This window comes from Melanostigma gelatinosum (genome assembly GCF_949748355.1).
Source record: "Melanostigma gelatinosum genome assembly, chromosome: 10".
In the NCBI taxonomy this organism is placed as follows: domain Eukaryota; kingdom Metazoa; phylum Chordata; class Actinopteri; order Perciformes; family Zoarcidae; genus Melanostigma; species Melanostigma gelatinosum.
In genome coordinates this window covers 26,424,969-26,437,468 of record NC_136643.1, presented here as the reverse complement: position 1 = coordinate 26,437,468, position 12,500 = coordinate 26,424,969, and the positions used below count along the sequence as shown (strand labels likewise).

The 12,500-nt window shown below is 47.4% G+C and overlaps 1 protein-coding gene across 2 annotated transcripts in view; it reads right to left on the bottom strand.

The window, feature by feature from the left end:
- Positions 1–2,233: 2,233 nt before the first annotated feature.
- sema5ba (sema domain, seven thrombospondin repeats (type 1 and type 1-like), transmembrane domain (TM) and short cytoplasmic domain, (semaphorin) 5Ba) overlaps positions 2,234–12,500 on the bottom strand; it is a 127,518-nt gene continuing 117,251 nt past the window's right edge. For both annotated transcript variants that reach the window (XM_079277439.1, XM_079277440.1), the window contains 2 exons: positions 12,393–12,500; positions 2,234–4,047 (listed from right to left, as the gene is read on the bottom strand). The exon at positions 12,393–12,500 is cut by the window's right edge and continues 98 nt beyond it. In XM_079277439.1, the coding sequence (XP_079133565.1) occupies positions 3,883–4,047; positions 12,393–12,500 (273 nt within the window). In that variant the 3' untranslated portion in view covers positions 2,234–3,882. The remainder of the gene's footprint in view (positions 4,048–12,392) is intronic.

The following is a 12,500-nucleotide window of genomic DNA, read 5'->3' as shown; positions in this document are numbered from 1 at the left end:
CTCCAGTAAAAGTAAAAAGTCATCTCTTAGAATACTACCTGAGTAAAAGTCTTAAAGTATCTTAAAGTACAAAAGTACTTAAGTATCAAAAGTAATTTTCTGATATTAAATGTACATCACAACCTGAACATTAAATGAACATCATAACCTGAACATTAAATGAACATCATAACCTGTTCATTAAATGAACATCACAACCTGTTCATTAAATGAACATCATAACCTGTTCATTAAATGAACATCATAACCTGTTCATTAAATGAACATCATAACCTGAACATTAAATGAACATCATAACCTGTTCATTAAATGAACATCATAACCTGAACATTAAATGAACATCATAACCTGTTCATTAAATGAACATCATAACCTGAACATTAAATTAACATCATAACCTGTTCATTAAATTAACATCATAACCTGTTCATTAAATTAACATCATAACCTGTTCATTAAATGAACATCATAACCTGAACATTAAATGAACATCATAACCTGAACATTAAATGAACATCATAACCTGTTCATTAAATGAACATCATAACCTGAACATTAAATGAACATCATAACCTGAACATTAAATGAACATCATAACCTGTTCATTAAATGAACATCATAACCTGTTCATTAAATGAACATCATAACCTGAACATTAAATGAACATCATAACCTGAACATTAAATGAACATCATAACCTGTTCATTAAATGAACATCATAACCTGTTCATTTAATGAACATCATAACCTGAACATTAAATGAACATCATAACCTGTTCATTAAATGAACATCATAACCTGTTCATTAAATGAACATCATAACCTGAACATTAAATGTACATCACAACCTGTTCATTAAATGAACATCATAACCTGTTCATTAAATGAACATCATAACCTGTTCATTAAATGAACATCATAACCTGAACATTAAATGAACATCATAACCTGTTCATTAAATGAACATCATAACCTGTTCATTAAATGAACATCATAACCTGAACATTAAATGAACATCATAACCTGTTCATTAAATGAACATCATAACCTGTTCATTAAATGAACATCATAACCTGAACATTAAATGAACATCATAACCTGAACATTAAATGAACATCATAACCTGTTCATTAAATGAACATCATAACCTGTTCATTTAATGAACATCATAACCTGAACATTAAATGAACATCATAACCTGTTCATTAAATGAACATCATAACCTGAACATTAAATGAACATCATAACCTGTTCATTTAATGAACATCATAACCTGAACATTAAATGAACATCATAACCTGAACATTAAATGAACATCATAACCTGTTCATTTAATGAACATCATAACCTGAACATTAAATGAACATCATAACCTGAACATTAAATGAACATCATAACCTGTTCATTGAAAGTAAAAGTAAATGCTGTTACTAAAAGGGTCAGAATGTTGAGAATGATGAAGTTTATTCTTTTAAGTGCTGTGGCATCATGACCAAGGACATGGAGCTGTGTTGAACATGATTGGGTTGCTGTGATCCATCCAGGAGCAACAATGTTCAACATAATATATTGTACATAAGTATACTTTTGCATCTGCTATGAACTTATCATCATAATTCTCCGTAAAGCAATCTGACACTATGAAGGAGTTGTAACAGTGCGTTTATAAGTCTGCTCATTAGACTAGAGGATGTAGAGGCCAATGCATAATATTATGTTCAGCAAAACATATCCACTTGATGCATCAGGTCAGTGTTTAGAGAAAGGACGCCTGCCTTGTAAACTCCTGTGGGCTGATTTGAACACAATAGACAAAGGTTTTGCTGAAGCTGAATCTGCAATTGGGCGACTGCTCCCATCATAACTCCATCTGATCATCCACAACATGACTCAGATATCAAAACATGATCAATGCTAAAGTAACAACCCAGTCATTACTGGAAACTGAAACATGTTCTGTTCATCTTCAAAAGAAGTTGGTTTTCAAAATTGGCTGGAGACGGACGAGATGAGCTTCACTTTTTGACTTTTTATGACTTTTTACGACTTCCTTCGACATTCTGTACTTTGACTTTTTATTGGTACTTGTGTTACTAGTACCACTGGTAACGCATTAATTGAGTGTTTTGTTAACACAGTCTCTGCGAGTTCTCTGATGCGGGTTCGATGCGTGTGGACGGAATCAGAGCTTCTGAGATCTGGAGACATCAGACCGCTACTCTCTCGAGCAGCACATCCAAATGAAACATCTCAGATCCTGTTGTGTTGGCATCAAGGTTTATTATCCTTTTTATAATGTACAATATACAAAAATATAGGGTACCAAAAAATTCACAGTGTCTAAAAGGCAGTGATTACAGTTACATGACAGGTCGAACAGTACACCTGGGAAGTTGCATAGAAGGGCACAGAGCTCACAACGGACCAATCAGATGACTCGCTTTCGGTGGAGGCGGAGTCTAAAGCACAAACTCTTCCTTCTGAATTCTATTTCTCCATCACACGCGACTCATCTGCAGCCGATAATATGAGACAGCGTCTCACGTGATCAGTGCTCACGATGAGTTCTTCTCTGGGGTCATGTGACGTCTGAACAGCTGGTAACGGTCACAGGAAGTCGCTCCGTCCCCAAACAAGCCTCGTGGTTGGTGCGTACTTCGCTGCTGCACTGTTTATGAACAACTATAAGCCTTTCTTCTTCTTTTCTTAAACAAACAGTGTTAGCTTTACAACGCACAGAAACATCGACACGCGCTCTGCAGCCTCCTTTAGATATGCTGCTGCTATGTACACATCTCATCTCGTGCATGTACGGAACGCAAAAGCATCGCTGGGTTAGCATTCATCAATCAGGCAACAATAATAATAATAAAATATAGCTGTGAAAATGCCCTTTATAAACCAAGCTTTGACTATAAATAGTGTCAGTTCCACCTCGGCAGGAAGCAGAGGAGCGATGCTTCCACTCATCAACATCTCGTTCATGAAATATAGAAAACAAACAAACAAACAAACAACGCGGAGCGTCACAAACACAAACAATCGTCTTCTTAGAGTCCTCGTACAGATTCATGTGTGAAAGATTTACATTGTACAAAAGAACCTCATTCAGAGTACACACACACGCGCACACACACACACGCGCACGCACGCACGCGCACGCACACACACACGCGCGCACACACACACACGCAAGCAGAATTTAGCGAAAGTGATGTTTTGTTTCAGTGATTCTTTGTAAAAACTCATATTTTTATTGTTTTATATTTGTGTTTACATTGTTTCCGTCGTTGAAGATGCAAATGTTACTCAAGAAACAAGAATTAATCATCTCTCTCTGACTCAAGCTAAATGCCTCCTACGCTACAGCTCGATTGAGAATGAAAGTTATAAAAGCGAGGAACAGAAGAAGTCTACCAGCTGACTGTAAATCATAAAGTCCAGCGGTTCCTCAGCTCGCTGGTCATATGTGATACGACCAGCGAGCTATTCAGCATCCGGAGGACCGAGCGACTCTTCAGAAGCTCCTCGTTGTTCTTGGGAAAAAGAATGAAACTGAAGAAATAGGAAAAGATCCACAGAAATGTCATTTGTTATTGAAATGTTCTGTTCATGTGTGGATTCTCGTCTGTGTTCTGGTCTCAACAAAGTCTGAAACTCTCCACCAGGTCCTCACATGAAGCTCTGATGAATCCAGTCAGGCCTTTACAATCCCCCCCCCCCCTAAACTGGTTGCATAAGTCCCAGAATGCACCAGGACACCGGCCTCGTCGTCCAAACATCTCCTCAATGGAAAGTTCCAGAAACACAAACCCAGCCGTGCGGGGAGCGACCAGAGGAACCCATTGAGTGACGTCACGTGGCTTCGGGGGGGTCGGGGTCTCAGCTGGTGTTCTGGTTGCAGGTCCTGCAGGGCGAGGGGGAGGAGTTGGGCTGGTAGTCGTACTTGGGGTAGTAGGTGGTGGTGTAGACGTTGGGCTGCGGCGGAGGCGGCGGCGGGTAGAAGTTGGACCTCTCGTCCGGCAGCAGGTTGTTCTTGTTGAGCGTCTGGAACGACACGGCGGAGCAGACAAAGGGTTAAAGGTCGACACGCAGTTGATCAGGTTCATACTTTCATCTCGTTTCTCCTGAAGGAGAAGGGAACATGCTGGAAGATGTTCTCACTTCCATTCACTTCCTGAAACGCTTTTTTAAAACGACACGTTTATCAGCCAGAAGACGTAAAACAGCCTCCGTCTCTCTGACGGTCCTGTTCGAGTTCTCTCTCCTCCTCATCATGGTTCTGTTCATAGATTCATGTTACAGTTAAAATCAAGACCACAGAGAGAAACATGAGACCAAATCAAACCCCAGACGGTGAGAGACACAAGCGTCTGGTTCAAATAAAGACTGCAGCGTTTTTTATGGAAAGAGTCAAATCCAACACCTGCAGCAGCCTCCAGTGTATTCAGAACCTCAGAAATATATATATGTATATATGTATATATATATATATATATATATATACATATATATATATATATATATATGTATATATATATATATACATACATATATATACATATATATATATATATATGTATATATATATATATATATATATACACATGTATACATATATATATATATATATATGTATATATATACATATATACATATATATATATATATATGTATATATGTATACATATATATATATATGTATATATGTATACATGTATACATATATATACATATATATATATACATATATATATACATATATATATGTATATATATATGTATATATATATGTATATATGTATATATATATATATATATATATACATATATATATATATATATTGTGGCAGCCGGGGTGGGCGAGCCCAGGGAGTAGTGATGGCAGGAAGATACTACAGACTACCAGAGAGAAAGGGATTGCACTTTGCACACGCTCCCGTAGTGCCAGCAGGCAATCAGCGCAACAGGGCACACCTGAGAGAGCCGGCCAGGGGAGCTTCATGGGCGGATATAAAAGGAGAAGGAAGATGTGAAGTCAAGGGGAAGTAACTTAGGTGAAACCATTCAAGACGGTGAGATATTGTGAGACTGCTTAGCAAACGACCCTGGAACGGAAGACTACCCCAACTGGATTGCCCCCGGCTACTGACCCCTGCTTGGAGGAGAACGACGCCCCTGCCCAATCCCTGGACCGTACGAGAATTGCGCCTTGTGTATCAGACCCCGGAACTGCACCTAGACCCGTCTCTTGCTTAACGGACTTGTATTGGCTGTGTGGCTGCTGTGTCGTTACCAATACCCCAGTAAAGTATTTGATTGCCACGTCTTTAAGTCTCCGTGTCTTTATAAGTATTGCATATTGTCCAGTAACACCCCTGACCACCCCGGGGGCTGTTACATTGGTGGAGAATGTGGGCATTCTAACCGGCTTCTGGACAATATCTAATATTTATATTACGCGTCGTATCGACATCAAAATGTCCGCGCCCAACCCTGTGCAGGAGCTGCTCGCAGGGCTCATAGCCAGCAATGCGGAGACTCAGAGGAGGCACGAAGAGGCAATGCAGATGCAAGTACAAATGCTGCAACTTCAACAGCACACACAACACCAACACCACCAGCAAATGGAAAAATATATGGAGTTGCAAACCAACCAACAGGAAGGGAAACGACTGGAGCGAGTGAATCCCTCGCGCTTCCTGGTTAAACAAACAGCCAGTGACGAAGTGGAAGCTTTCCTTCTGACTTTCGAAATCACTGCAAAACGTGAACAATGGCCCGAGGAACGGTGGGCAGACTTGATCGCTCCTTTTTTGACGGGCACCGCGCAACGGGCTTACCAAGACCTAGCCAATATTTCACCCGTCACCTACGCAGCACTGAAGGAGGAAGTGCTTCAGCGTAGCGGGGTGACGCTTCTGACAAAAGCGCAGCGATTTCATGAGTGGAATTATGATGCCACCCTCTCTCCAAGAGCGCAACTGTATGATATCACGCGGATCACTACCGCCTGGCTGATGTCGGAGCCCCTCTCCTTTTCCCCCCTTGATCGGGTAATCATGGATAAGTTACTGAGGTCATTACCGTTTGAGGCAAAAAAATTGGCAGGACAAAAAAATCCCCGCAGTCTCGAGGAACTGACTGAGGTAATGGAGGGCTGGCAAGCGGCGCAGGCTCTGGTGCGTGGGGGGAGACCGCCCAAGATGGAAATATCCACCCGGCCCCGACTGTTGAAACATGGAGATCCCCCACGAGAGCCGGCCATGAGGACCCCTCCCGTGGAAACCCCCCCGCGCAGATCCCTGTTAACCCCCGACACCCGCAGGTGTTATGACTGTGGTGAGATGGGACATATTGCCTGGAACTGCCCACAGCGGGGGGACGCCCCCATGCCCACAGCTAGCGAGACTAGTCACCCCTGTGGACTACTGACCACCTGTTGGGCCCAACAGGGCGATTCGGCCCCCCTCACCCCAGTACGAGCGAACGGGCATGACGCGGCCGCCCTGGTCGACTCCGGCAGCGCCGTCACCCTCGTCCGCCCCGACTTCGTCGAGCTACCCTACCTGAAAAGTACAGTATCAGTCACCTGTATTCACGGGGAGACCCGAGACTACCCCACCGCGATCCTAGAGCTTCACACCACCCAGGGGAAGAGCACCGGACCGGCCGGGGTGGTACCCGACCTACCGGTGGACCTCCTGATCGGAAGGGACTCCCCTGTCTTCCCGGGGCTATGGAGAGGCCTGGCCAACGGGAAGAAAGCCCCACCACGAAAACCACACCGCACGCCAGGAAAGTTGTGTGGGTTTCAGGGGGCCGACCCCCTGAGCTCCACGTCCCCCCTCTCAGAAGGCGCCGCCAGCGCCGCCGTCCGGGCCGCGGAAGCCGCCCTTCGTCCAGCCAGGGAGGAGGACCCTCTTCCAGCCCCCGAAGAAAGGGATCCAAGCCAGGCCAGTGAGGACGCCTGGGCTGATTTGTTCCCACTAAACCCCGAGGACCAACCCCTGCCGGCCCCTCTAGCGGGACGCTTCGGGACCGCCCAGCTGGAGGACGCCAACCTCCAAAATGCCCTGCGACAGGTGTCCGTGGTGGACGGCAAACCCATGGATGGGGTAAGACAAATAATTTACCCTCACTTTGCCATTAAAGCTAATTTGTTGTATCAAGTGGTAATGAAGGACGGGGCACCCCTTGAGTTGTTATTGGTGCCCCGCCCTTTTGTGTCGGTGGTGCTCCAGATGGCCCACACCCACCTGTTGGGGGCCCACCTGGGGGTGGAGAAAACCCTGGAAAGAATCAAGGCCCGGTTTTACTGGCCCGGGGTGAGAAAAACGGTGGAGGACTACTGCCGGAGCTGTCCGGACTGCCAGCGGGTCGCCCCCCAGCCGCACCATCGCAATCCGCTGATCCCCTTACCCATTATTTCAATTCCCTTCAGTAGGATTGCGATGGATTTGGTGGGACCCCTCCCAAGGTCCAGTAAGGGATTCCAGTACATCTTGGTGGTGCTGGATTACGCCACTCGCTACCCCGAGGCCATTCCCCTTCGGACCATGGCCACCAAAGGTATTGCCAGGGAATTAATGATGTTATTTTCTCGTGTAGGCATCCCGGACGAGATCTTGACTGATCAGGGGACCCCCTTCATGTCAAGAATCATGAGGGACCTGTGCGGGCTAATGAAGGTAACCCAGTTAAGAACGTCGGTATACCACCCGCAGACAGACGGCCTAGTAGAGAGGTTTAATCAGACCCTGAAACGGATGCTCCGGAAAGCCATGGAGGCAGACGGACGTAATTGGGATCAGCTGCTCCCTTTCCTCATGTTCTCCATTCGTGAGGTTCCCCAGGCCTCCACGGGATTTTCCCCCTTCGAGCTGTTGTACGGAAGACGGCCCCGGGGACTCCTCGACCTGGCCAAAGAGGCCTGGGAACACCAGCCATCACCCCACCGTACGCTGGTGGAACACGTGGAAGAGGTAAGAGAGAGAATGGCAACAATTTGGCCGATGGTTCGAGAACACATGGCCGAGGCCCAGACTGCCCAAGCCCGGGTCTACAATAGGGGAACCCAGCCCAGAGAATTTAGCCCGGGGGACCGAGTCCTGGTATTAGTCCCCACATCTGAGTGCAAATTCCTGGCTCGGTGGAATGGACCCTATGAAATAATGGAAAAATTAGGAGAAGTGAACTACAGGGTAAGACAACCAGGGCGACGACATCCAACAAAGGTGTATCACATTAACCTGCTAAAGAAATGGGTGGCCCGTGAGGCCCTATTTTCCCTCTCTCTCTCTCCCCCTCCCACCACAGGAAAGACGGAGGCAGTAGAGGTCCCCATGGGAGAGCAGCTGACCCCCAGCCAAAAGCAAGACCTCCGCGAGCTAGTGGACCGATTCCGGGACGTCTTCTCCCCAGAGCCGGGGTACACCGACCTCATCCACCATCACATACATACCGAACCTGGGAAGAAGGTACGTCTCAGGCCGTATCGGGTGCCAGAAGCCAGGAGGACCGCCATTGAGACAGAGGTACGCAAAATGTTGCAGGCGGACATAATCGAGCCCTCCAGAAGCGAGTGGTGTAGCCCCATCGTCCTCGTCCCCAAACCTGACGGCTCAGTCAGGTTCTGCAATGACTTCCGCCAGCTCAACCTGATCTCCAAATTCGACGCCTACCCGATGCCACGAGTGGACGAGATGATCGAACGGGTAGGGAGTGCCAGATTCATTACCACCCTGGACCTCACGAAGGGCTACTGGCAAGTGGCCTTGGCCCCCGAGGCCAGAGAGAAGACAGCCTTCGCCACCCCCGAGGGGCTGTACCAGTACAAACGGCTCCCCTTCGGTCTACACGGGGCCCCACCTACCTACCAGAGGCTGATGGACCAAGTCCTTCGGCCCCACCGAGAGTATGCCGCGGCGTACCTAGACGACATCGTCGTACATGGGGAGGAGTGGGGGACCCACCTGCGTCGGGTCGACGCCGTGCTCCGAGCCCTGAGGGGAGCGGGGCTAACAGCTAACCCCAAAAAGTGTCGCCTCGGCCTCCGAGATGCGGATTACCTGGGGTACACCATTGGGCGAGGTTGCGTCAAGCCCCAGGTAGGGAAGGTCGAGGCGATCCGGGAATGGCCCCGCCCCCTCACCAAGAAACAAGTAAGGGCATTTATTGGACTGGCGAGCTATTACCGGCGATTTGTCCCCCACTTTTCCTCCCTTGCAGCTCCCCTGACGGACCTAACAGGAAACCGGCTGCCAGAGCGGATCCAGTGGACAGCAGAGACAGAGGAGGCCTTCGAGAACCTCAAGAGGGTGCTGTGTTCAGAACCAGTGTTGGTGACCCCGGACTTTGAGAAACCGTTGGTGGTCCAGACCGACGCATCAGAGACCGGGGTAGGCGCCGTCCTGGCCCAAGTACAAAATGGTGAGGAACACCCGATAACATACATCAGCAGAAAACTCTTGCCCAGGGAACAGAAATATTCCACAGTGGAAAAAGAATGCCTAGCCATCAAGTGGGCCCTGGGCGAGCTCAAATATTACTTATTGGGACGAAAGTTCACTCTGGTCACCGACCATGCCCCATTGGTATGGATGTCGAGAAATAAAGAAAATAACGCCCGGGTCACCCGCTGGTTTCTGTCTCTGCAGCCCTATGCCTTCTCTGTCGTCCACAGATCCGGTGCCGCTCACGGAAACGCCGATGCCTTGTCCCGCAGGGACGCCTGGTGTTCCTGGAGCAGTCCTCCCCCCAGGTCGGATTTAAGGGGGGGGGTGTGTGGCAGCCGGGGTGGGCGAGCCCAGGGAGTAGTGATGGCAGGAAGATACTACAGACTACCAGAGAGAAAGGGATTGCACTTTGCACACGCTCCCGTAGTGCCAGCAGGCAATCAGCGCAACAGGGCACACCTGAGAGAGCCGGCCAGGGGAGCTTCATGGGAGCTTCAAGGAAGATGTGAAGTCAAGGGGAAGTAACTTAGGTGAAACCATTCAAGACGGTGAGATATTGTGAGACTGCTTAGCAAACGACCCTGGAACGGAAGACTACCCCAACTGGATTGCCCCCGGCTACTGACCCCTGCTTGGAGGAGAACGACGCCCCTGCCCAATCCCTGGACCGTACGAGAATTGCGCCTTGTGTATCAGACCCCGGAACTGCACCTAGACCCGTCTCTTGCTTAACGGACTTGTATTGGCTGTGTGGCTGCTGTGTCGTTACCAATACCCCAGTAAAGTATTTGATTGCCACGTCTTTAAGTCTCCGTGTCTTTATAAGTATTGCATATTGTCCAGTAACACCCCTGACCACCCCGGGGGCTGTTACAATATGTATATATATATATGTATATATATATATATGTATATGTATATATATATATATATATACATATATATATATATATATATATGTATATATATATACATATATACATATATATATACATATATATATACATATATATATGTATATATATATATATATATATATATATATGTATATATGTATACATATATACATATATATATATATATATATATGTATATATGTATACGGCTTGTCATTAAGGGCTGATGGTCCCGCAGCCAGACCAGTTGAGAACCACTGATCTAAAGTGTGGACTAAGAATGGCGGTGTTGAACCCGCTCCAGAGACCTGGTCTGGTCTGGTCTGGGCTGGTCTGGTCTGGTCTGGTCATGGGGCGAGCGTGCAAGCTGCTTCCCTAGCGTGTTGATGATCTTTCTCTGGACTTTGTCTTTAAGCTCCCGCGTCTCACCGTCTCGTTCCTTCACAGTGTCTTTGTGTAACGGACCTTTGTGTTCTTTTTGGAGGAACTCACTGAAGTGCTGCTTGTGAAGAGTCCGTACTTTATATTTCTAACGGACGAGGGACGAAGACGAACCTTGTTTTGGGGTCGAGGGTCGTACGGCGTGCTGTACCTCGCTCTACCGTCATCTCCGGACTCAAACTAGTCCAGAGACAAACGGCAGCAGCAGGAGGAGGAGAAGAGGAGCAGCTCCTCCTCGTTGTGTGACTGTGAACAGCAGCTGATGGCAGCCATTAATAAGCACCGTTAGCATGAAGAGGAAGATAAAGATTCATCTCCTCGGCTCATTGAGATGAATTCACCAATAACAGCTCCAAATAGAACATGCATCACGTGCACCTTCACTCTGAAACGTGTGCACGTGAGGAGCAGCAGGTGAACAGGCTTTTAAAGGAACAGTGTGAATAGAACCTGCATCATGAGTGTAGAACCACACGGAACCAAGAATACTCTGCTTCACATCAGCTCTCATCAGCCATCACACGCTGTCCAACAGAGGACAGGGGACAGAGGACAGAGGACAGGAGGACAGGGGACAGGAGGACAGGAGGACAGGAGGACAGGGGACAGGGGACAGGAGGACAGGGGACAGGAGGACAGGAGGACAGGGGACAGGAGGACAGAGGACAGGAGGAAATGAGGACAGGAGGACAGACGGTTGGAGGACAGAGGACAAGAGGACAGACGGTAGGAGGATGGAGGACAGGAGGACAGAGGACAGGAGGACAGAGGGTAGGAGGACAGGGGACAGAGGACAGACGGTAGGAGGAAATGAGGACAGACGGTAGGAGGACAGATGACAAGAGGACAGACGGTAGGAGGATGGAGGACAGGAGGACAGACGGTAGGAGGAAATGAGGACATCAGGACAGAGGACAGGAGGACAGAGGGTAGGAGGACAGGGGACAGGAGGACAGACGGTAGGAGGAAATGAGGACAGGAGGACAGAGGGTAGGAGGACATGAGGACAGGGTAGGAGGACAGGGTAGGAGGACAGGAGAAGGAAGGCAGAGGACATAAGGACAGAGGACAAGAGCACAAAGGACATGAGGGCAGAGGACAGGAGGGCAGGAGGACAGACGGTAGGAGGACAGAGGACAGGGGACATGAGGACAGGAGAAGGAAGGCAGAGGACATGAGGACATAAGGACAGAGGACAAGAGCACAGAGGACATAAGGACAGAGGACAGGAGGACAGACTGGTACTGACTGATATCTGTGTTTATTCTTTATAAACGTCACTCAGACATGTTATTTGTTTCCAGTGAAATATTAATGACTTTATAAATTGACGTTTCTGTTGTAAACATAAACTTCATAAAGTATTTATTTATATTTAAATTAGAAATAACTTCAAATGTTATTCTGAATACATTTGTTCTTAATATGTAAGTTTTAAAAGCAGCCATCGAGTCCTGAAGAAGAGAGCGTATTGATGCTCCTACAGACTCTCCACTCAGCTCTCCGGGTATTTAGTTGGCTGCAGTACACGACGTCGCCACCAGGTGTCACTGGCGCTCACACACTGCTCCTTTAAACACTGTACAGAGAGCCGTACCTTGAACTCCATGGGCGTGTACTTCTCGTTCTTGGGCGCGGTGTTGCCCTTGTAGTTGAGGTGGTTCGGGGTTGTCGGGTGGATCACGGCCGACTCCTGCGAGGGTTT